Source organism: Betta splendens, chromosome 17, assembly GCF_900634795.4.
Source record: "Betta splendens chromosome 17, fBetSpl5.4, whole genome shotgun sequence".
NCBI classification, from domain to species: Eukaryota; Metazoa; Chordata; class Actinopteri; order Anabantiformes; family Osphronemidae; genus Betta; species Betta splendens.
Genome location: NC_040897.2, coordinates 4,606,169 through 4,632,361, shown reverse-complemented (window position 1 = coordinate 4,632,361; position 26,193 = coordinate 4,606,169). Strand labels below are relative to the sequence as shown.

General features: G+C 44.5%; 1 protein-coding gene across 1 annotated transcript in view; it reads right to left on the bottom strand.

The window, feature by feature from the left end:
- Positions 1-865: 865 nt before the first annotated feature.
- The window catches only part of LOC114844870 (vertebrate ancient opsin-like), a 37,988-nt gene continuing 12,660 nt past the window's right edge, over positions 866-26,193 (bottom strand). The window contains exons 3-4 of the mRNA XM_029132532.3: positions 14,485-14,718; positions 866-2,655 (exon numbers count right to left, since the gene is read on the bottom strand). Coding sequence (XP_028988365.1) covers positions 2,386-2,655; positions 14,485-14,718 — 504 coding nt within the window. The 3' untranslated portion in view covers positions 866-2,385. The remainder of the gene's footprint in view (positions 2,656-14,484; positions 14,719-26,193) is intronic.

Sequence of the window (26,193 nt, the reverse complement as noted above, 5' to 3'; positions counted from 1 at the left end):
AAACATACAGAAGAAATACGCCCCTCCTTGATGTCCAAAACCAAGTACAGGCCACTGTTGAAGCAAACGGGCCGATACTTATTTTAGTCAAAAGCTGAGCAGGTTGATAATTAAAGGTCACACCAGCACCATCTGTCTTAAGGTTATTTCAATGGTCATTCACCTAGAGCTGCTGGTTAATGCTGCATCTTATCGCCCCTAACACCTGGAGCTTTACTCAGCTGCGGTCACCGAGGACCAACTATTACACAACAAAAGAAAGTCAGCAGAGTGTCTGCAAAGGTGCCTGAAAAACATTTGTTCAAGCTGGGGACCCAGTAGCAGATTGAGTCTGGCCTCCAGCAAATAGACTTCTGGCATAGTAGTTGTAATTCTTAACAGGTGACATCATCTCAAACCAGAAATTGCAGTTTAACGGACTAAAGAAAATGTGGAACCTATTCTACTTTACTTTCTTCAATTCAGACATGAAGTAGATGAGTCAGTATCTGCTGAGCTTTATCTTGTTAGACTTCATGCATTTGTCTGTGCTTGCAGTTCTCCCGTCTCGGCCACAGGAGCTAACTGCTGTAACAAGTGAGTTATGTTGGATGAATGCCACAGTAACAGAGTGACGTTCGGCTTGTCCGCTTCTAGCGACTGTTGACAGTTGAACAAGCTGTTCGGTGCTAATCAGTAAAAGTGGCTGCTCCTTATTTCAAAGCGCTCATCTTCATGTGACAGTGTGCAAGTTTGACACAACAACACGTCTGTGAGAAACAGACGCTGGGAGGATGTAGTCATTCATTCAGACTTTGTCATTTCAGCTCAGATCTTGGATGCATGAAGCATTAGCTCCAACCATTGAAACAAGCCGAACGCCCACTTAGATTTAAAAAAATTTATTTAACAGCACCCATCAAAAATATTGAAAATGTCTTTGCTTTTGGTATCAACTTGTGTCCATACTGTACAGATGTATTGAAGCGTGTGCTAAAAGCGCACACACACAGGAGCCAAAGGGACCAAGGCGTTCAACGTCTCCACTTCCAGTAACATCACAGTTGTCTTTGTGTTACAAGAAGGAAACAGTACAAAACTGCTGTGGTCTTCATTGGGCTGTAGGCGGATATTGGCCCTCAATGCACAACCGCAGAGTATGTGTGTAGGTTTGGGGCCTGGGGGTGAGGCCAGTTGTGACCTTGTCCACTGGCCCTGGTGGAGAGATCACCACCCAGTTTTAACTGCACAATAGACATTTAGGCTGGGGGTCCCGGGGTCACACCGTCAGCCAGCAGTTGTGCTCCTGGAGGTGTGCCCCTTTTTCAGTGCACTCTAGTTCCAGGTAGTGTGTATTGATGTCTGTGTGAGTGTGTATGCGTGTGGTGCGGTTGGAGTGTGGGGGGTATGTGGATCCGCTGCCTGGGTGGTCTCTTTTCTGCTATCTCCCACCAATTGCTGGCCTTGTGCAGTAGTGGATTCAAAAAAGGACCAGGTTGCAGCCGAGCGGGAATAAACCCCATTTGACGTTTTGTGCTGCTTTGAGTGACTGTAAGTCCTTTGTTGTGTTCTCAGGAACTTTGAAGGAGGTGTTTGGTTTCAGTAGAGAGGTGAGGCCAGAAACCAAAGGTTTGAATACTGATACATGTAGACCTGTGAACTCAAATAGTTTGGGTTTAACTTCAAAGCCAGATACTTATAAGGTACATGTACACTGAATATAAAAAATCAAATTCATGATGAAGTAAACTAGTATTGGAGCAGTGCGAGGAGTAGGAGCCATGTGTGAGTACACAAGCTTACAAATCAAACTCCAATAGTGCACATGCACAATAATTAATAAAGGAACTATACAATAACTCTCATGCACAGATCTCTTTGACCAGAAAGTCACCGTTCAGAGAAACATAAAACAAACAATACCTGTATGTCCCATTAATAACTTGCAATTTAAAGTGTGAGAATGACTGAGAAATAAAGGCAATGAAGGAAATAAAGGCTAAAATGGACGACAGTTTAATTTTGTAACAAAATCATTGTTATTTCTTTGCTCATCTGTCTTCTCCAGTTCAGACACATACTATAGTCTCAGTGTTCTGAACACAGGCGGATCACAGTGAAGTTAAATGACGCCTGCGAATCTCTGTTTCCCAACAGTCTGTGACAAGAACACTGGTCAGTGTCACCATCTGTTCGCTCCTTCCCCGCAATGAAGCAGATCCCCGGTTTCTGCCTCTGATTTCTGCTCGTAATGTCCAGAGGCAGTGGTTTATTTCCATTTAAAACTAAGCCTGTCAGCGCTGCTGTCCGAGGCCCGGTTGATGCCACGTTAACCCACCCGCCGTTGAGGCCTCTGTCATCGTTACCGACGTCCCGCCCAGGGACTTTGACGGCTGTAGCCAATTATCAGCCATCAACCTGAGCCACCAGTGAGACTATGACAGGTTTGTTATCTGAAGAAGGGGCTTTGGTGAAATCGATGGTGGGTTCAAATGAGGCGCCCAGCTGGGGCAAGGTGACGGCCGGCTGACCCAGGGAGGCCACCATGAAGAGGAAGTCATTGGTGCGGCGCGGCCCCACGGCGGCGGCGCCTCTCAGGGCCTTGGACGAGCTCTTCAAGCTAGAACCCGGTCGAGGAGCCTCACAGCGCAGCAGGGCTTGAAAACATCTGTAAAACTGGGGCAAGAAAAAAAACATACAGTATATGACCCAAAACAAACCACGGGAGGGCGAAAGTGTTTAATACGTCACATCTGTAACTGACTGAGTTGCTGCTTCTGTGAGAATGAATTAGGCCAAAAATGTTCCAACATATCGTTCTATAAAGGACCCTAAACAGATCAGGCTCTTTATCTTTTTAATCTAATTATGTTAATCTATTCCCTGCTCAATTTTACAGTTGAATATTGATGTGAATCATTTGGTTGGGTTGTTTTATGTTTCCAGGTGTCTGTCACAATGAGTCAGCTTCTCTACCATTTGGACTAAAACCTTCTGTAGCCCTGGGTTCTGTACTGTGAGACAAACACATGGATGCTGCCATCTAAGGGTTTGTCACTGTTTCCTGCTGTGACGTGACCTCGCCCTGACCTTGGACTTGGACTAAACTCTCTGCTGACGTGGATGCGTGAGCTTCTGAGTATTAAACATTAACTCCAGCTCAACGCACCTCTTACTGTAGATGTAGACAAAGCCCAGCAGGCCACCCAACATCCACTGCCTGCTGGTGGTTGAAGTGAGGACTGTACTTATCTTTTAGTCAGGTTTCTTTCACCTCCCTCCTTCCTGTTTTGTTTTCCACAAAGAAGAAGCAGGGTACTGACAGTGAGGTGCATAAGAGTGTTCACAGTGTTTCACTGAGCTTGGGGTGCAGCAAGACCTTCCCACAAGCCTAGTGTGCACCACCTGAAAGGCTCTGAGAGAAAAGAACACCAAAGAGCGGGGACCACTACCTGGCTGCTCCACTCGACTGTCTATAAGACTGCATGGCAACGTGTCTGAGGCCCTTGTCTTGAATATGAATTTGAACATGAACTTTAGGTTTGAATAGTTTGTTGTTTACTTACCCAGCTCAAATTCACACACTGACAGCATTTTATCAATAAACAAAATCGTATTTTGAAATATATATTTTATTTTGAAATCCTTGTGGTCCCTAGTTTATAGTCTGGCTACTGTAGATGCTCAGTCAAGTTGCTTTTCAAACTGCTGAAATGAATAAACCAGTTCAAAAAAACAGTTTTAAGCAGGAGGCCACTGAAGTGATAATCTTCAAACACGGGAGCTCAGGTTCTCTGCTTGTAACCGAGTGTAAAACAAAGGAGCAAAGTATTGAGGTGGCAATGACACGCATGATATAAGAGTTTGATTTAAACTGAATCTTCAGTTCATCCACTTTAAATGAACCTAATCATCTTAGCACATTTACATCATTTATTTTTCTTTACCAGGAGCTAAGAAAGAGTATAAATCATTCCATGGCTGTACCTCACACACAGAAACCTCAAGCTGCAGAGAAACAATGTGCACAACATCTGTAGGAGTACAACAGTGATCGCAAATGGAAGATTTTCCAGCCTAAGAAACACATGGGGAAGTGTGATTTCCTGCAGACGCTTCTGTTACGCCAGCCTCTACAAACACAAAGTCGAGATATGAGCTGATGGACAGATAGCAAGATTCTGAATAATTGACAAGCCCGGCAGCAGGTTGAAAGCTTGACAATGCATTCGGGCTATTTGGCTGTTCTTCACATTCCAGGCATTTCCAAGTTGAAGACATAGTCATAAAACACAGACAAGCAATAAAACGCGGCGTAGACCTTTGTCAGGTCATCTTCCTGAGCTTCTGATAACGCAGGGCGCCCCTCCTGAGTAAACGTAGTATACTTAGTATACTTCAAATGTCATGTATACTTATAGTCTACTACATTTTCTCACGAGATGCAAATATTGTATTTCGTAGGAAACACAGATTCTATATACAGTAAAGAAGTAATTAACAAAAAAATTAAAATAACAAAATGATGCCAAGCAAATAATCCAAAGTTCTGAAGTCATGAATTTTGTTTTCCTGCCGCTGAAAATAGTCTTCCACAATACCTTCATTTCGATTCCCAGCAAATATTAGAAACTCGACAATGTCCTGCTGTTTGGAGAATTGTCTTTCCCTTATAGTTTTACAGTTCTTCAAAACCCGTCTCGAAAAATTACGTCTTCTAAGAAACAACGGCCTCAGGGCTGACAGGCTCTGAACGTTGTAAAGTATTTATAGACCGTCTAACAGTGTTGGATTTGCTGGATCTTGTGGGATTTGTTAGCAGTATACTACCGGTGATAGGTAGAAAATATGGACCCAGGTTTAAGAAGTCTCTGAAACATGACATTTCACCACACCGCACGCTCGTCTCGTGGGGATGAATTGGACTCGTTGGACTTGACATTGAATTTCTCCGGCACATTTCAGTTTGTGAAATCCTTGCTAGGAATGTAGGGGTGCAGACATGGAGTGGGAGAGGGTCAGGATATAAAACAAAAGTCTCCTCATTTGTCCCCTTTGTCAGGCTGTCCACAACCTGGGGTCATCAAAGAGTGAAGGGCAGCAAAGAGACAACATCTCCCGTGGATCGCTCTTTCCTCAGCTGTCCAAACATCCAAACACCGTCCCTGAAGAGGACGGGAGCGATCGACGCGGGTGCGATGTCGGGAGCGGGCAAATAGTGAAGGGCAGTTACATTAAAACACATTCGTGTGGAGGCCAAGGTCAAGGGAAAGGTGAAGCTGTGACAGATGACAGATGAGCAGATCGAGCGTGACAGCGCAGGGAAGGAAGGAAGGGGATGCACTGACTGAAAGTGTCATCTCAGACTGGTCACATCACATTTAGGAGACGCGATGTGTGAGCCGGGCTGCTGCTGCACGGGTGGAGGGTGACGGCGGTGTCAAATGTAAGGAGCCATCACGCACAGTCTATTATTTAATGAGTCCAGTGTTTTCTGTCATCGCCAGTTCACGCACGTTGGCTTTTCAGGGGAAGATATTGCTCTTGTATATTGTGTCGAAGCTCAACGTGATCCAAAACCGCAGTATGCAGCATATTTAATATCCAGGCTGCAAACCTAGCGAAATAAATAGATCCGGTTGTTTTTTGTGTTCTCTGTGACAGTAATATCCAGCTTGCAGCATTCAGAAGCTTCCATTTCATCACTTCATGATGTTCTTGAAGGGATTAATTTAAATGAAGCAAGCCAGAGGTAGGAAGCATGTGAATCTGCTGTACAGGCATCAACGGATAACCTGCTGCCTTATTTGACAAGCAGGTGACTTAATTTGATCCCGGGCGATGTGAAATATCTTTGCAGACCTTAGAATGTAATAAACATTGATCTGAGAGCTGAATGGAATCGTGTGAAGGAACGTGTGAACCGAATGATAATGTCCCCGGTTTCCTCGTTTTGGATTTGCTGCAGCACGTTTATCAGTTGTTCAGTATCAGGAAGCTTTATTGTACGTCTCGCTGCTTTTTGATTTCATTTCCATCCAGCCGAGCGACGCCATTTGGATGCAATGACGTACAGTAACAGAATGAACCATCAACAAAGGTTCAGTAGTTGATAATACAGTGATTTTTGAATTTGACAATACTTACATGCAGCTTAGATGTTTTATGTACAGAGCCACAAATATTACTGTTCAAACACTTGCTTTCATATACTGTATCAGTTGTATTCATAATTGCCTCATAGTCTTGGTTTTAATACATTTGTGCCCAGTGAGGAGCCAATTTGGGCTTGAAACAATGTTCTGCTCCACAGGTAATAACAGCGACATTTTGACTCCGGATTGAAGCTGGAAGGATAGAAATAAAGAAATGAGGCTTTAATGTTGAGTTATTGTGTCCTCACACGCTCTCTGTCTGCACTGAGCTTACACAACTTTGTAAGGACTTACAATCTGATGACGGGATCTGAGCAGATGATGCTGAAATGATTTAAAAGTTTCTTCCAACTGTTGACAAATGTTTCCCAGCATCACAACAGAGTGGGTCACGAATGTACTGTAGTGTAGCAGCACACGGGCTACGAGCCACAGGGGTGAATAAAAGGTTTCCAATTAAAAATGGTGATACGAGGATAATATAAGGCAGTTCAGCAATGAGGTCACAACATGCATTACGCCATGTAGAAGTTCTAAGGCTAGTTAGTGTTATATAATAATAATGAGCTGACTGTGCAAGTCACAAAGCGTCAGTCATAATGAATCCTGCGCGTCCGACTTGTGGACAGATCATAAACTGAGCGTCAGTCGCCGTTCAGCCGTTTGAGTTCTCCTCCTCATAGGAAGGTGTAGTAACACTCATGTTCTCGCTTCTCAGCCATTTGCGTGACTCTCTCGAATGCACGCTTGACAGCTGGTTCTGCTGTTAGTCTGGATCTGGGCCGAGGTCCTCCAGTTGGTGACTCCTGGTTTGCATCAACAAAGATCCTGTGTTAAGAGGTTCAGCTTTGAGCAGAGAGCGGCTAGAAATATCTCTTGTATCCAGTTTCTAGGTTGAGTTATGCTTACCCTCCTATTATTGATTTATTGATTTGTCTAGGTGTGTCAGCAAGTGAACAAATAACAACATGTTCTTTTCCTATTAGTTTATTTAGTCTCTGCCTAAAGTTTGTTGAAGGGGAACCAAGAAGCGCCTGGTGCTGCAGCTGCAGCTGAATCCTCTGACAGACTCTGCTCCATTAACTTCAGGATCCATCCAAAATGTTAGAGAGTTTATGTACTAACCCTGAGGTGAGTGTTTGCTGTGAAGACGCGGTGAGCTGGAGCTGCTGAACCAGACAAGGGGTTTATGGAGCAAAAGCATTTCATTTCATTGGTGATGTGTAATGTCTCAGTAGTTACTGCAGTAAAGCTCAGATCACATGCTGTACAGAATACTCATAACATAAAGATACAGTACCCATAATTCCTTTGTTTGCATGGCACAGGCTCTTGACATCCACCCTTGCACCCTTGCGAGTGTAAGTGCCGCTGATTGCTGATGGGATGTGAACACTGCAGCTGCTCCTTGTTTCTGTACAGCATTTTTAGTCTTCAACTCGCCTCAACTCACAGTTTCCATAGTAACGGGCTGGGAGGAATTGAAGACTGAAAATGACATACAGGACATCTGGCGCCCCTGTGACTTTTCACCGTCTGCCTCAGTGTCCCGATGATGCCTTGAGGTCGACAGGACGGACGCTCTCCTTCTCCTCAGATGATGTGACAACATCTGGACAGGATTTTATTTACATTATAGTTGAGCAAATTATTCCACTTGTCTGAACTACGCTCAGATTTACTGTTATCTGAAAGATAGCGTTCCTAAAACCTTTTGTATTTCACGTAACTAACCAGGCTGAGATGATAATAAAAACCTTTGTCTGCCACAGTGGAAGGTACAGTAAGAAGAATGCAAGTTATCTATTGCACTTTGTGATGAACTGTTTCAGGAAGGAGCAAAGTCCAAACTTTTAATAGAGGATAGGACATGATAAGAAAGCTAAGTATTAAACATTACTTTTTCCTGACGATAAGGGTCAACGAGGAAAAATGTCTCCAATACAATAATATACAATATCATAAAATATAACTGGAAATGTTGTGTCAGCCAATACTGTACATAGAAAAAGCAAGTACTGTACTTTTTAGTGATTGCATTTACTAGTTTGTGTTCTTAGTTTTTTATGTTCGTCTCCGTCCTTCACTCGGCAGCAGAGCCGAGAGGCGGCCCGGCTCCACATGTCACGCTCCAGATCCAATTACTCATTATCAGTTTCATAAGTGCTACAGCAGAAAGTGGCTGGCAGACTGTTTAGGTGTGCTGATGCTGCATTCGTGTCATATAGAATGTTTCGGAAGTACGATGTGTTGACAGGGACTGTATGCATCACAACCACTGAGGGGTGGTGACCCTGTGTTTGATATAATCATACTGTACAGTAAATGATCATTGAGAGTACGATGCTTTCAAAATGAAAATATCGGTTTAAGTTTTCTTTTTCCTTGTGCCAAACATACATTTAAACTAAAAATTAAATTTATTTAATTAGGAGAGCCAGAGCTGACCAAGTCAGGCGTAGATGGTGAGAGTAGGCCAGCTCCCAGGGAGGCTGAGCAGCCCCCGCCTCTTGACAGCCAAACAAACCGATCACATGCAAAGCTGCAGATGCCCCAAGCAGGCGCAGTGGCTCTCGCCCAGAGGCTAGAGACCCCCCAGCCACCTCCTTACGAGCACCAGCTCAGTACAGCTACTTGTGTTACCAGTGAGATAGCCAAAGGCAAAGGTTTTCAGACCACTACAGTGGCTGAGTACAGGCACACTAGCACTCCAGTGCACAGGAAAGCATCCAGAGCAAACTTGTTTTACTCCCCCCCATGCACTGAGGACAGGAATGCCCCCACTCTGAGGAGGGAAAACCCACCTGAGAACCAGAGTGACAGTGGTAGGTTAAGCCCCCTGTTGGAGGAGAAAGCACCTCGTCTCAAACGCAGGAAGCAGCGTCGGGTTCACCCACGTTACAGCGACCAGTGGAACGACACAAGCTCAAGTGACTCTGATAGTGCTTATCCTTCCCCAAACTTAGGTTTGCGCCTACGCCAGCTTGAATCCCTAGCCAAGGACATTGAGTGCTTTGACCCCAGTAGCCATGATTCTACCATAGACGACTACTTGCAGGAAGTCGATCGTTGCTTATTGGACCTCCCTCATGCAACAGCTCGCGAGAAACTAAAGCTAATCTGGAAGACCTCACCCAGGAGTGTCCATGTCTTCATGGAAACACTCGAGCCTGCCATTCGGGATCATTACTCTTTACTCTGTCGAGCTTCAAGAGAAGAATATGCCACATATTCTGATCCGGCAGCAACTATCTTTGAAGCGTTCAATGTCTTACACAAAAGAAATGAACCTCCTAAAGAATATTACAGGCGCCTCAGAAAGACCTACTTCCAAGGACGGAATACACCAGGTCTAGAAGAAGACAGTACGTTCCAGTCCTTATTCCTGCATAATCGCCATGACAGCATCCAATTTGATGTCGCCATGCACTGTAAGACAGGCAGGCGCACAATGCAGGGAGTTGTGAGATTTGCCCAGCTGGTATGGGAAACGCGTGTACGCCCCATTAGGAGACCTGTAGCAGGCGCCAGAGTTTTTAGCATCCAGACCCATCAAAAGTCTGACTTAACACTTGAAGGCCACGAAATGCCTCGTGCTAAGAGAAGCAGACGAGGTCAAAGGAAGACTTAAAAACGCAGGTCACGTCGCCAGCAGGTTGACACAGTCAACCGGGAAGATGAGTCTCTTCAACACTGTAATTCAAGGCCAAAAGAACCTCGTTCCCACCCACGAAGGGGAAGAGGTCGGTTCAGACAGAACTTGAACCGTAGGTACAGGGACCACAGTCCAGTTCACCTGTCACGGGAAGACTCAGAGGTGGACATTGTAAGTCTGGTACGGAGATGCGTGGAGGAAGCCCTAAAAGAACTTGACAGGCCTAACAGTTCGGCTGCTCCTTCAGACCTCTCAACAGAAGCCAGACACTGACTCCCCACTAGTGGATTAGACCAGGCGTCTTTCCCTATTACACTAGGTATGAAAGACATAGGTGGCCTAGACCAGGCACCAAGCCTGCGTCAAACACATCCACATACCAAAAGGGGGGAGCAGTCCCAGCTCCCAAAGGCGAGGGTAGACTAGTCCATGCCACAACGTGATATGTATAAAGAGAACTAGTCCGCATCCATTGTAGGTCCCAAAAATCGTATCAGCAACCTGGTAGGAATAGCTGGATCTCTGGATGAGCCTAAACAATGTGTAACCAACACATAGTTCATTTCTTCTCCTAAATGATTTTGCAGCCTCCTGAAACCCTCCAGGACAATCAGAGAAGATAATTCAGGTACAGGTAGCTAGGTAGGCTAATGAAATCTCATCTGCAAGTTAGCTCCTCGGTCAGAGTCAGTAGCAACTTATTGAGTTTCTGTTAAAGCCTTATCAAGGAAAGCCTTGTGTTCACTACCACCACGGTTATGCATCCCTTTCAGGTACCACAACCCTGGCAGTACCAATTGTGGTTAGATTAACCTAGAAGCAGGTCCTTGTCTTTATAGATCTCATGCAACGAGAGAATGTACACACTGTAGTCCACACCAGACACAAACATGTACACTTCATAAAGACACCAACCTGGCAACGCCTTGCCAGCTAACAACTCTTTCACGAGTTGACCAGCAAACTCTAACCACACCTCTCTTCACTCATCTATCCCTCTCTTTTCTCGTGTTTTCTTTCACCTAAGAAATACATAGGAAATTATATGGTTTAGGATTGTAGACAGACATGCTATTGCCTCTGCTCAGACATGCTATTGCCTCTGCTCAGACATGCTCTTGCCTCTGCTCAGACATGCCTCTAAAATGCTCAGACTTGCCTCCAACTCTAACAAACAAGGACTGTTTGGAATAAATGGACTGTCAATGAACATTGATAATGCCCACAGGAGATGACAAGTACACTGAGGACCTTAAGGTACCTGTCAGAGCACATGGACCCTTTCAACGTCTTGTTCCGAAGCGACGGCTGACACGCCATCATTCAGAACAAAAAGGGGGGATGTTGGGGGACCTCATCTGTATAATCTGTTATTAACAGAATTATTATTAAGGTCCCACATGCTCAGACGGCCCAGGCGGCTTGCATGTAAAGTCCTCATCCTGATAGTAGTGAGTGAGAACAAAGAGATTTCAAATCTCAGTGCCAAAACCAGGCGCCAGGCTGGGGACCCATACCTGGCTCCCCCGCTGACATCCAACTCCCGCTGACACAAGCGACAAACGGAGGAGAAACTTGGACGTCAGCCATCCTGATTGGACCAAACAATAGGACGGGCGTGACCAAAAACACGGTTATAAAAGTCGCCGTGACCGAAGACTCGTCCCTTGTTCTTTCGGACCCTGTCCCGTTTCCCCTTGTTCTCTCCCTTCTTCTCTCCGACTTCGTCCCGGACCCTTCTCTCCTCGTACACGAGACCACCGCAACCTTTCTTCTCTCCGTCCACCTGGAGCTTCCCTCTGCACCGGCACGCCTGGAGCCTCTACCGCAGCCAGCAGCTGAACTAACGGAGACGTCGTCAAAGAGAACGGGCCTGATCACCCATCTACTTCCAGCCACACGGCAGGAAACCGCCAGCTTAACCGCCTCACTCGCCGCCGCATCAGCTGATCACGACGCGATCACCGCGACCACACCTGGACCGGACTGGACCGCAACAGCGCAAGCACGCACGCACACAACGCCGGAGCTTCTCACCAGATTAAGCAGTAAGGCAGAGGCATTCTTAGGTCTGAGCAGAGTAGAACTTTTAGGGGATCAATAATTGTTTTGTTGTTGTGTTTTCTTTTCCTGAACACGCGATCTGATCACTGTGTATTTCCGCGATCACGTGACTGTAACGCTGTTACCGATCTACGTGAATCTAAGAGATGCACATTGAAGCGTTGTAACCTGTGATTTCGCTAGCTTAAGTGCTTTATTGTGTTACTGTTGCGGTGCTCTGTCTCTTCTGCGACCACGCCAAGCGCACGTTTCAACCACCGCATGCTTCCGCAATCACGTGACTATATCGCAGAATATAGCCCCACGTGTTTGTGTGACCAAAAGCCTTATCCACGCTAGTCCCACTTCACACTCCTTTACACGCTTTTTTCCCTGTGAGCGCCAGACACGCGCGCTCCATTCAAAGGGCTCACCGGCACACGCGCACAGCTGTGCCACCTCACCACGCCTCTAAAGGGGGGCGCTCCTCCTTCCTCCTCCTCTTTCTCTCTCTCTCACACACATGTGATTTGCTGTGATGTTGTGATTTGCTGAGTTATTCAAGATAGTGTTGACACTAGAGTTAATATTAACTGTTTAATAAAGCGTTCATAATTTAATTGGTCGTTGTTTGTGATTATTTGTATATGGTTTTGCAGCACTAGTGAATTGAGTCGGCTATGGTACGGAGTTCACCCTTCAACTAACTTAAATACAAATGAGACTGTATTGGCTATTCCAAATCGGTTATTGGTCCCTGGAAACAGGGTGGTGCCCCGTAAATTAAGTAATTATTAATTCAATTAATAATTATTAAATCAATAATAGTAAGTGTTTCACTTGCCAAACTATAGACATTTGTCATATAGTTATATATATTTAAGCTAATAACCAAGATTTGTGAATCTAAATTATAAACATAATTTATCTTGTGGTATCTCCACTCAGGAGCTATAAATCCAATTATTATAATTTGTGCTCCTCGCATATCCCCAACAACTCTAATCCCAGGGCAGAGCCTTATGGATTTGAGCTGTCAACCCTTAAACCAAATTGTTTTACCGCAAATAGCTCAAGTCAAAGGATGTTTACAGGCTCTAAGAAATGAAGATGTCCAATAACAAGAGCTCAGATTTACTGTATCACTGCCAGCTGAGAGTAGCTGTTCAGCCTCCTGGGGGTTGTTTGCTTTGCCGGGTTAGTAATCCAGCCTTAGTAGCAGATGATAATAAGTCTTTAAATGAGCAATAAAGTCTGAAACATTCACATAATTACTTTAAGCTTCTCGTTTGTCAGTTAGAATAAATACATGAGTTATAGCACCTAAAATTCTCCAGATGGTAATAGAATAAAACAGTCACAAACCAGCTTTCACAAAAGGTTTCAATTCTCCAAAGACCTTTGCCGGAAAGTAACCAGATCTAAACTTTCCCGGTGGATCTTGGGGTTAATTATTTGCTGGGTAAGGATTTGTGTGACCCCCCCTTTCAAATCCAATCAAAGCCAGCGATACTATTCCCAACCCAAACCCTGGCTGCCTTTTGACTTATCTCTGGCTCTCTAGTCAATACTACACCAACTAATTGTTAATGCCTCCAAATAGTCAAAACAAGTTCATCTGAGTTCATTCACAAAGCTCATACTAATGATAATAACAGTAGTCACTCTAAGTCACTCAACCATTTTGCCCGTTTTGATTAATCTCAACGCAGACAACTGAAAATGAAAGAGAGGGTGCACATTAAACATAATGGTCCTTCCAGGACACTCATGACAACAGACCCAAAATAGGAGCTGCCAGAAGAAGATAATAACTCCCAAAACGACGCATCATACTGTCTGGCGTGGGCAGAGAGGCCAAGGGTAATTGAGACCTACTGTACTGTGAGTTTAATTATCACCACTTCAGTTGATGAGTGATTGGCAGACAGCAAGCACCAGCAACTGGTTAGAATCTCACGACAGGCCGGGATTAGTTGCTTATATAATCAATGGGATTTGTTTAACACTGCCTGAGAAATGGACAAATCAGACACAGAAGTCTAGAGGAGGATCAAGGCAGACGCCTCTCTCTACTCTCTACTTATTGAGTTGTTTATGTCCTTAGACAACTGAGATATGGAGCCTGTGACCCTTCTGATGCAATTAGCAGATTTACTGGACTGTCAGAGACAATAATGTGATCTGTTCAAACATACATGCGTGAAATGTGAAAGAGCAGCTTCTTCATCCCCAAAGCAAAGACTTTTGCTTAGTCCACGTCAACATGGAGTGGGAGGCCATCTGATAAGAATGTAAAATAATAATAAAATAAATAATAAAAGTCCCACAAAAATTTGTCCTCTGCATTTTGACCTATCCCCCTTGGGGGAGCAGTGAGCTGCCACATGAGAGGTGCTCGGGGAGCTAGTGGGAAGTGTTTTGCTCAAGGACAAATCTGATGCTGAGGCTGGGGATCGAACCGCAGACCTTTTGCCTTTCAAGGCTGACACTCTACCAACTGAGGTACCAGGCTGTTCAAAATTCAAACTCATTTCATTTTGTCACACAACCTGAAACTGAAAACAGCCGAGATGACAACACTCAGTCGGAGACGCCCTTTGCCTGCTGCCTCAGGACAGGCCCTGACCCCCAGCAGACCCCCCGTCTCACCTGCTTATTCATGAAGACGTAAATGACCGGGTTGATGACCGTGCTGGTCTTGGCCAGCACCGACGGGATGATGCTGGCTTCGGGCGTGACCAGGCCCGGCGGCCCAAAGGTGGCCAGCAGGGCCATGATCCCGTATGGCAGCCAGCACAGCAGGTAGCAGATGACCATGATCACCACCATGTACAGGACGCGCTGCTCGCGCTTCCTGCTCACCGACGTGTTAATCCCACTGACCTGGAGAAAAGACGTAGACATGAGCAGGAGCATAAAAAACAGGAACGGAAGGATTTTTGTTCATAACAGGCATGAAATTCAAATCTGATTCTACGGGCAGCAAAAGGCTAAACAGCAGCGTTCGCATTCATTCTTACATGCTGCCAAACACCCTCTCTCCCTATAATAGTCAGTTCTCAATTTGCTTCTCTGCTGCGTCACTCACCACTATTTAAATAGTCAGTCCCATGACTTAGGCCCCCCCCACCTCCCAACCAGCCATTATGTACAAGCTGAGCATTGTTTAGTGTCATCCCTGTGTTTAAACTGGCCAACCGGTTCATTTTTTGCTAGAGAAGGTTGCCAGTCTTTTGGGGGTTCAGACATACTTCTCGTCTGGATCTGTTCCCATCGTTTATCCTGTTCTCGTCGTCAGCGCTGGTTAAAGGGCGGCTGATAGACTCCAATCTCGGCTGGGTTTAAAAAACAAGGCGGCAGAGATCACAGGCAAATTGAGAAAATGAAGAGTAAGAGCCGAATGATTGCAATCAAACACCGGCTGGAGCTATCGCCTGCTAATTTACTGGCTTCATGTGCTAAACAGCGATCCCCAAAGCTGCCTAATGAATATTTATGCGAGGTGCGCTTTGGCAGAAAACTCCATTGCAGCCTTTTGCTCAGTGATAAACATCAAAACAACAGCAGCTCATGGACGATGTGATGCTGCACTAAGCGGAACACAGGAAAACTGGGAAAACAGCTGCCGTGGTAATTCACGGACAGCGCTGACTTTCTCCTAGACGGTAGGATAGACGGGTGGGACAGAAAGCGTTGGACAAGAAACGTCAGGAGAGGAAGTCTTTACAGCCTTCGCTGCCTTAATTGGACGTCCCAAGGCTACGCAGCGACAGAGGCAACGGCGTCTCCTCTCAAGTGCTGTCAGTGACTCAGACAGATCATCTGATCGCTGTGCTCCAACATTGAATTACAGTACTTTAGTACCAGAATGGAAGACACCTGCTTGGAAATAGAAAGTTTAGGCACTGGAACACAAAATGTCTTTATCTGTGGGAACGTTTACCGTCATGGTGAGGGAAGGAAGCATGTTTCCAATGACCACCTCAGGGGCTTCTAGAGATTCTACCACCAGTCAGGCTTTAGTTTATTTCTACTACGACCATGTGCACCAAAATAATACCACAAGAGGTCTGAGGTTGAGAGCCACACATCTGTTATGTGAAAATCCAGCCTTTTTGAAGGTGTTGATTTTGAGAGTTCTAAATTTTATGGTTCATCATTTTAATGTTCACATGTCCAGGTCCTTACTCTGTTCAGTTCATCTGTAACAGTTCATCCCTACCGAGACAAGACAAGAGGGGTTCGTGAAGGGCAGCGTGTGCTGACCTGCAAGCACACCAGGCGAGTTTAAGTGAGGTACAGTGGGTACATGCAGCTCTCAGGTCACACACTGAGAGGGAGAGCCGGGAAGTTGTGGTGACCGGGTCAACTCACAAAGGGGATCCAAGCCGGTTTTTGCAGAATTTGAAGCGCAGGACGGGTCAGGATGGGTCTAGGTTTCGGATCTTATCGTTAGCCCTGTTCAAGGAGGAAACCGTCAAGGGACGCAAGAATTGGGAGAAATCATTCATGGGGTCTGGGTTTAAAGGAATATTCCAGCAGCCCAGCTACAGCTCATGTTGCAGTGGTCAAGGCAGGGGATGATTAAGGTTCTGACAACAAGTAGAGCCTTGAAGATGCTCTGAGTGATGGATACCGGGGAGAGTTAAGCCCATATTTGGGTTCTGCCTGCATTGTGGGGCTTCGTATGACAGCTTCATGTCAGATGTCCTGCAGGTTTCAGACAGGACTTGTTATAAACCTCTCAGCTGCGATAGAAAGACCTGGTGGGGGAGGGGGGAAGTCTCCTAACATCCATCTTATCCAATTTTTAGTGTTGTTGTTTTTCAAGAAGAATAGTTGACAGCTGACTGTTGCCCCAATATATTTTAAATAATGCACTTGGGAGAGAGTTAAAGGAGTAAATGTGTTGCATGCTGTCGAACATTGCAGGAAAGTTTGTGTTTTCAGTTGTAAAATCTCAGTGTTCAAAAGTTCAAAGGCAAAGTTAACTAGTTAGGCAGCTCTCTCGTACCGGAAACAAAGACTCACTTTGTTTCAGACGTTTGAATGAGGCTGGTTCCCTTTCAGACTCTTTTCCTTTTTAACTGAATTGTTTATTGCACAATTTTTCAGTTCATTCACAAACAGTAATTTACAGTATGTTGGCAGTGAAAACACAGCATTTAGGCCCAGCTCCATCAGCCTTGCAACACTATTCATAACGCTTGTACTTCTCCACACTTTGTCCCATTACAACCACAAATGCAACCAACAGAAAGTAGGCACATATCTGTAAAGTGGAAGGAAGGTTTCTATGAATACATTTCTATGAATAAATATTTCATACTCAGCTCCCCTGATTCAATGCTTTGTAGAGCCACCTTTTGGGCTGTGTCTCTACCAGCTTTTCACATCAAGAGTGAAAATTAGGTCCATTCTTCTCCAGCTCCAGTTCCGTCAGATTGGACGGAGGGCGTCTGTAAATGGCGTGAGATCTGCGAAGGCAGAGAATCTGAATTTGAGAAGGGCAAATGTAGCCAATTTGAAATAGATCCTTAAAATACTGTATGGAAGGATGATAAAACTAAGCAGGAGGGTTTGATTGATACATATACACTGCACATCTGTCCCACGCTTAATTCAAATGTCCAGTTAATTTACCTACAGTAGTAACCTAGATATTTCCCTTCATGTCTTCATGTTCCGCTTAAAAAAAAATCTCTTTCAGGCCTCAGCACTGATACAATTCCTGCAGCCAGAGGGGAAGCAACACCATGCGTGCTCAACTCAAATTACGTGATGTCATGCAATCAGCAGTGTGGCTGCATTTAGTTAAAGAAAGAAGTCTGGATCCATCAAAATGTTTTAGAATAATATTCTAATGCACTTTGATTCTATACACTCTCATTGACATTTACATTAGAGTAGGCGCATATGTTTAAATGTTATGTGTATCCTTGGACTCCGACCTGGTGACCTCTAGAAGACGATCTGTGCACAGATTAAGGCCAGCAGGCCTGTGTGAGGTCACAAACAGCTGTGACAAGAACTGTAAAGTCATTAGCTACAGCACCAAACATCTGCCTGTGCATCTATAGGAGCCCTTTGCTGTTCACAGGCAGTTATGTGTTTAATTATCAATCATCAAGTCAAAACATAATTTTGCCCATTAGCAGCACACTGTTTTAATGAATTTGTATAATCTGCTAATTAAATTACATGGCTGCAGCGGGTGGCTGCCAGAGGTTTACCTTCCCCAGTTGCTGCCTGCCCGTCCGCCGCAGCTCCACAAAGTGGCCTTTAGACTGTGAGATTGTTGGTGGCACTGCGACAGACACAGGGCTATGTGGGTGAGCCATAGGTTGGAGGGAGGACAGAGAAGGAATGAGGAGAGTTGGAGAAGACAGAGGCAGCTAGAGGAGGCTAATGGGTGCAGCAGGACTAAAACACGTCTGATTCCCGTTCAGGAAGAATTGTGGCTCCCGATAGATAAGCAGGTCGACTGACGTGCTGCTGTGGTGCATTTGAGTCCCCTCTCTCCTACTCTTGTCTCAGCAGGTGAGGTTGACAGCTCGGCTGTCAACTATGTAACTATGTACAGTAACCTCTGGTTACTGTACATAGTTACTTAGTGGTGCGCTCAACCTTAAAAGAGGAAGCTGTCATGTAAATGCAGCCAGCTACTCTAAGCTGCCACAAATAACTGTCTTCAGCTGCCTGCACAACATCTATTGCGTTTCTGTCAACATTACAGCGCTCCAAGCTCATCTGGGAAAGAAGGATTAGAAGCAGCTTTCTGGGAACCTGTGAATTACTGGAAACTTTTGCTTTGTGCCTCAACTTTCATAGAAATAACCAATATCAAGTTCATACAGTACGTTGGCTGAATCAAGATTCAAAATACTGAAAGGCAGAAATGTCACAAAGAGAAAGAGATGTGGAAGTTTTGGGTGCCTCACTTCTCCTGGCTTTGCTCTTATTACAAAGGTTCCCTATTATGCAAATCCACTTTTTTCCCGTGCTGATGGAAAATCTGGGATCAAAAAGATGTGGTTGTGACATGTTTGGCATATTTCTGTTACCAGGAAACAAGAAGGACGCTGTGGGGACGTCTTACTTGCATATGAGCGTTATAGCTTATATATGTGCACATACATCCAGATGCAATATTAACTTTTAACCTCACCTCATACTTGTACTTTATTCCAGACAGAACCTGATCATGTGTTCTGACTTTCTATCATCTCATTCCCACTCTGCCAGAGGGCGAGAAAGTGCAGCCATCGAGACGAGATCGTCTGCTCATGATGAGAGTCACATGAAAACAGGTCAGCAAGTTTTGGAGGGTCAAGTCTCCTCTGAATTCATCACTTGTGATGAATTCAGTAAGTGCCTCCTCAAGCTAATCACCTAAACACAACACAACCTCCCTTCTCACACATGCTTTGGGACGCAGATACAGTATCATATAGAAGTAAACAGTCACACACTTACGTCTGCACACACACACACACACACACACACACACACCCAGGAGAGGAAAGGACCCAGGAGAGGAAAGGACCCAGGAGCAGCACCTTTACCCACACTGTTTTGCCATTCGAGTTGTTTCAGGTGTTCTTCCAGCCCAGTTGCTGGCTGCTAAACATGATTGATGGCAGGATCAGTGCCTGCTGCATTAGTCCCGTACATCACTGGCCTCCCGAGGCCCGTAGCGCTCTACGCCTTTCTGTCCCCCGTCAACGGGCCTCTCTCAGCAAGAATCCTCCACGCTCACTGCCCCCCCTTCCTCTGCTCCACCTGCTCCACCTCCCCAGATGCTGCAATGAGGTGGCTGCAACATGTGCAGGAGAAAAGCAGCAACAATTCTAACTTTTATTGAATGAGGAAGAGTGAAGTAAACCTGTGGAGTGTTGGGGGAATAAGAATCAGCAGACAAACAACTCGTAAGAGGAAGGAATAAAGAATCAAATTGAAGGCGATGCTCCGTTGGTCCCTTGGGGGGATTCAGGGGCAGAGGAAGTGAATGGAAGATAGATGCAGGCGCATGCGTGTGTCGCTCGCTGCGATAGAGCGCTAGGTGGCAAATTCATTGTCACCTAGAATAACAACACTCTCAGCACCTGAGAGAGAAGCCTGCACTGTAAAAGCAACGTGGAATTGACTTGTAGATTGCTTCTGGTGGCGGCTTTGGATTTCGCCTCTTGCCTCCTGGTGCATTAAAGACCGAGGTTTTCTGTGGCGTCAGACATCTTTGACCAATCACAGAGAGGAAGTGAATTATATCCCAAGTGATGAGTTCACAGCAGCCTTTACATATAGCATGTCTGTGTTTTTGACATCAAGGATGTCTCGCATTTGGATCCTAACATATTCACTGTGATCCTCCTGCGTGTGAAACCGGAGAAGAGACTTTTAGTGGAATCAGAGCTGGGAATCCACAGGAAGCTCACTGGAAGAACTGAACACTTTGTGTCCACTTTCTTGAAGGAGGGGATATTTTATTCATACTCTGATGTTACAGCCAAAAACTGGTTGGTTCTGTCCAACTCCCTGGCACAAGTAGCAACAGAGCTTCACTTTTAACTGGGCAAAGCTTTATCTATGCTGAAACTCATCTGTGTGGCAACAAAAACATTCCACATTCAAATGACATCCAGTTTCTTGAAGCTCTAAAAATGCTGCACCTGTGATTCCCATCCTTAGCTAAACAGACTCTATTATAAGACTCTAATGATCATCAGGGTTGTTTTTGCAGACTGGTGCTGGCTCATCCCTCAGCTTGTCCTGGAACTGCCTGAACATGGATCTGCATACGCTCACAGACCCCACCAGGAGGCGTTGCCTCTGTATGCCTTGAAACACATCCAGCATGGGTATAATTGATTTGCCCAGTATGGGTTCACTTTATGGCGTCGGGGGAACATTAAAAGCAAATTAATTATCTACATGGACATTTAATTTCGTATAGAGGACGAAAAGGCAATTTAATAAAGTGGAACACTCTAAACATTTTCTACAACATTACAAAAGATTTTGAATGTTCTTATCGCGCGACATGATCTGACTTGAATGGAGAATATTAAGTCCAACATTGCTGACAGCTGCAAAAGTTTGTATTTATTAATTACTGCAGCGAAACCATTTCTGTACCATCACAAGTTCCACCAGGGAGCCGAGCAAGTACAGGACTGAATCTCAACTGGGCTTCACGATGGAACTTCCATCATGAGCTGATGTTCAAACTGGCAAAGCCCAGTTTAGGGCAGAGTCCTGTGTTCCCTTCACAGTCCTTTCTGTCATAGGCATTTCTAATGCATTATAAAATGTTTCTTGCTGTATCTGGGGTGCTACAAATGTGTACAATACAAATTAACTTTCATAAACCACCAGGAACAGACATACTATAAGAAATGAGTGTCCTGAACGTGCAAGGCACTGAAGGCAATCTTTGCTTTTTCATGCTTTACACATGCTACACATGGGACCTCCTCCTTCCTGGCATTCAGAAGTGAAACACTGAAAACCACTTAAGCTCAAGGACTTGATCCAAATCTTACCGGGCCAGATTGGATCAAAGCGAGATGGAAACAGAAATGTTAGAGGCAGCGGCCCAAAATCTGACACCAATAAAAGAGAAAATGTTGGCATGTGGTGCAAAGTTGACGTTAACCCTTCCAACAGCATATAGCTCGTATTTAGAAAGACTTAGGAACAATATCCATAGGTATGATAGGATTATATTCTAATGGGAGAGATAGACGGGAGGAGCAAGAGCAAGTTGCTCTGCTGAGTGATTACGCGCGTGTGTGTGTTTCTGTGTCACAGCCAGGAACGGAGCGCTGCTCCCTCCAGCAGGCAGATGGCTGCAGAGGCTGCCTCACATTCAGATTCTCCAATTAGGTCACAGCTTAGTGGGTCAGCGCAGACGGACAACACAGGATGGGAACAAACAGTGAGACATTGGCGCCGTCCAGACAAAGCAGTGCCTCCCTCCCCACAAATACACGAACAAAAGATGCTATGAATAGAAGCTGATAATTATGTTATTCACTTTGACAGCTGACCATCAAGTTGGCCAAAGTCATGTAGTCAGGGCTGATGAATCCCAACCAAATAGCAAGATGTTTGTCACTAGACCCACACTGGTGTCCTGCTCCACACAGCTCCTGTTTGAAGGTCCATCTACTATAGTTGTTTCACATGTTGCACTGCAGCTGATTAGAATTATGTTGAATTCAGTCAAATCTGTGAGATCGCACAGTTGTTAGATTTGACAAGTTTCTTTAAAGAGTACATGTAATGAGTTTAATAAACCATTAGTATACTACTGCCTGAAGTGTTGAGGACGTGTTTTGTGACAATTTTCTTCCTAAAGTAAAAGCAGAGAACGCAGCTCTACTCAAGTAAAAGCTTGGTGTACTGTATGAGCACTGTGAAGCAGTGAACAGGAAAACATGGCTTTTTTTTTTTTCATGACTTTGCATTAGAGGAGTCAGAGTAAGTGGTTTGTACTATGTGGCACCTATGTGCTCCTGGACCCATCATGAAGGCATCACAACGTGACATGGTTTGCGTTAATGGTAAATCAGATCTTTCTGAACTGACTCTGAAAGTTTTGTCCTGTGAGAAGAGATAAATGGACTGATGTTTTCATCCTGTTAGATGGTTGATGCCTGCATTGCAATCTCCTCTTTGAAAATACAGCATGAACAAACACACATAACAACACACAAGTTGAACATTCAGTATGAATGTTTCTCCTCTTTCTGTCCCAGTTTAAGTTGGAAGCAAATGTGATGGGAATTACATAATGCTCACATACTGTATGTGACACTTGTCAGCCATCAGCGGGTCCTAACAGAGGGCCCTAGTCTGAGTCAATAATTAATATAGAAATTATGAATAATTTATTTGGGTTTACCCAAGTGAAAATATTGTTTGTTTATTAAGTCATTAATAAACAAATTTTTTTTTGTTTCTGTAGCAATGAGATCCACATGTCAACAAGGTCAATAAAGTACCTTTCTCAGGGCTTTACTGATGTACTATAGGTAACAACAACATACATAATGTTCTAGTTATTATTTGCATTGTACAGTCTGGCAGTTCACATTTCTCTGTTGTGATGAGTCTTACTTATTACATAAAATCACTTATAAAAATTTCTTATAATGAACAGGAATAGAAAATAAATGCTGCCATCAGATGAGCATTCTCTTGCTTTCGCCTTTGTGCCAAAGGAGTTACACTTTTAAAGGTCTGGGCACAAAGGTAGCACAAGGTTTCAGAGTAAATAACTAGAGTGTACGCCACAATTTCGCTAGAGAAACTTTAAATGGGCAATAGGACAAATATCCAGTGTAACTATAGTGTAGGTTAAACACAGATGCCCCATTTCACAGGGGGAATACAGTGAGACTTTATACGTGAACGAGTCATAGCAGAAACAAAAGCCCTCAGTGTGACTGAAGCGCTATCGCTTGTCGTGTGTGTGTGACAGTCACACAGCAATTGGAAGATGGTCACATTTACAGTACAGGTAAAAGAGACACAGCTCAGTAATGTAATGTGACGTTGGCTGAGGGGAAATGGTGCTTTTCTAGCTGTGACTATTACATTAAACTAAAATGAATGCCTAGTGTCTGTCTATTTTTTATGGCGCCAATAAAGGAGCATTGAAGAGGAGCGTCTGCAGGGCATCAAATTTGGAGATATAATTTTCATCCCAGTTGCTTCACACACAGCTGGAAACAGACCCATTGAATGGTCAAGGTTCTGGTCCAGGGAAGTTAACAGAACAACATGATCTGAAGTTCATGACATCCTCTGATCCTCAAACCAGAACTGACAAATTGTGTAACTGAATTGGAATGAATGAATAGAATTGGTCTCCATGCCATGTTGCAGCGTGTTCACCAGCTTCCAGTGAATTGAGGCTGTATCAGGATGGATTTCGCAACAAACTCTCTTAGAGCGTTCAAGTTGCTTGTCCTTTAATTATATGGGTATTCTGCACCATATTCTCCTGCCTAAACATACATGAGTTAAAAACTGTGATAATGACTAATTTTTACATCAGTAGAGGACAGTTTTATTCTATTGCTCCAAACAAAAATGAGCCTATCGTTCAGTGATGCCTCGGAACAGCCATGACCCAACTAGAGGAGTTCAGCACATGTACTCTACATGTACATGCTTTCCTGGTTTGTGGGCACAGATCTCTATCACCTATTCAGCGCGTCCGTGCAAATACGGCAGATTTAGGTTTGCTCTCTGCAGAGGGACGAGATGATGATGATGGCAACTGGGACAACCAAGGTAAAGGAGATGGATGATAATGGCAGGAAAAGAAAAGGCCTGTGGGGAGAGCACGGAAAAGAGCAGGTGAGAAAGCAGGCTGGAGCAGCCTCGGCAGAAAATGATGTGAAATGAGCCGTGTGCGTGTGTGGTGAATATCAGCCAAGTCAAACTTCAGGTTTTAGCTAAATATACAAAAAGAGAAGAACTAAAGAAAAAGTAAAATTTACCAGACAATCAGAAAATTCCTTGTGCGAAGACAACAGGAACTTGATCCTGGACCTGATCACAGAGAATCACTTAAGCTTTAAGCACAAATGAAGTGGATGTCCCACCACAAGCCCACCACGCTCTGATCAGGTGTGGCGCTTTGCTAAAGAACAGTTATTTTCACGTGATTCTGGAGAATTAAATGTTACACATCCAGAAGATAGAGTAAAGCATGAAATAGAACAGGGAGGGGCTTTGTATTAGTGAATGCCAGCAGCCAACTGAAGGTGGAGGCACTTGTGTCATTTCTTAAATCAAACTGCACCACCTCATTGCATTTTGATTCCTCCCTCACAGTCTATTTTGGTACAATACGATAAGGTCGTGAAATAACCAGGTGAGCAAAGGCAGAACGAGAAATTACCCTCGTGACGACTGAGAGGTCGTTATGTGGGCCAGTGCCAAATTAGAGCTCCAGCAGCCGAGGTCCTTCACACTTCTCAGTTCGCCTCCTTCACATCCTCCTTCACCCCCCAAAACCTCCCATCCCCCCGGTTTGCAGCTCTGCCTCGGAGCCAGGAAGAGCAGGACGCTGGACAAATACTGTAGCTCTTAAGAGTTCACTTGACGTCCATGGGGACATATCAGTAACATGATGAATTCAGACCAAGGTTGCAAATACAGTATATGCGAGAGGGAAACACAGACTCCTGTGTGTGTGGGCATATGCATATTTGATGAAGATCTCATGATCATGTGTCCTGGGCATATTAGTTTAATCCATGCACCTCTTCTGTGACTGTTTATCCCTCTGGCCTCTGGTGGAGCTGTTGGTTGTTATATCACTTCCTGTCTCCCCTTTCCTGTTTTCGGTTTCTTGTTAGACATTATGTCAATTAGAAAAAATTTATGGACTTCCTCCACACACACCACGCTTGTCTGTTCGTGACCTGTTCATGCTCCTACCTGAGTTCACCTATTAGTTTGTATGGAGGTTGTATGGAGGTGCTCTTTTCCTGTCTTTCATGTATGTCGTGATGTGTTAGGACATAGTTATGTCTTCTCCACGAGTCTTCATCACATTTTCCATTAAAGTATTCATCTTGTAGTGTCTTGTAGTGTAGTCATCTTGTAGTGTAGTGTCTAGTGCCTGGGGGTTTTCCCTCCTGTCCATCTGTCTGGCCACTGCCCAATACTTTTCTTTTCCCATTAACGGATTGAGTCCATCTGCCGGCCTCTAGTGTCTGAAGAATTTACAATCAGACAGTCAGTCAGTCTGTGTGTCTAGTGTTTTGTAACATTGTCACTTTGCTGAAGCAGTCTATCTAAAATCTATGGGATGATGGTTTAAATTATTACACTGGTGATATTTTCATTGTAGGAATATTAGTTTAATGAAGATGAACTTGGTGGTGAAACCAAGTACAGTAGCTTTGATTAGAGAGAGTTAAATTGGGCAATAACACTGCCAACATGTAACAATTTGTCTAATTAGTTATGTCTACTCCTACAGTATATTAATAAATTCGATAATATTTATTTAACCAAATCCAAGTGCTGTGCTCAAGCATCAAGTATCTCCAGCTCTTCAAACCAGCTCAGCATGTACACCTCATGTGTTTGGTATCATTAATATGAAATCACGATGCTGCACTTTATATATGCTAGTGATGATCAATCTTGCTGATGCAAGAAACGTTTCCACCACTCAGTAAGTCTGAGCAGGTGGCTTTGCATTAGTGATGCACAGCAGCTTTGGTTGGAGGTTGGAAGCGGTGCAGCTTCTGCTCTTGCTCTTGCTCTTGCTCTCTAATGGGACAGTGATGTGGTAGCGGTGCTGGGAGTTCTCATTTTCAAAGGGCAGGG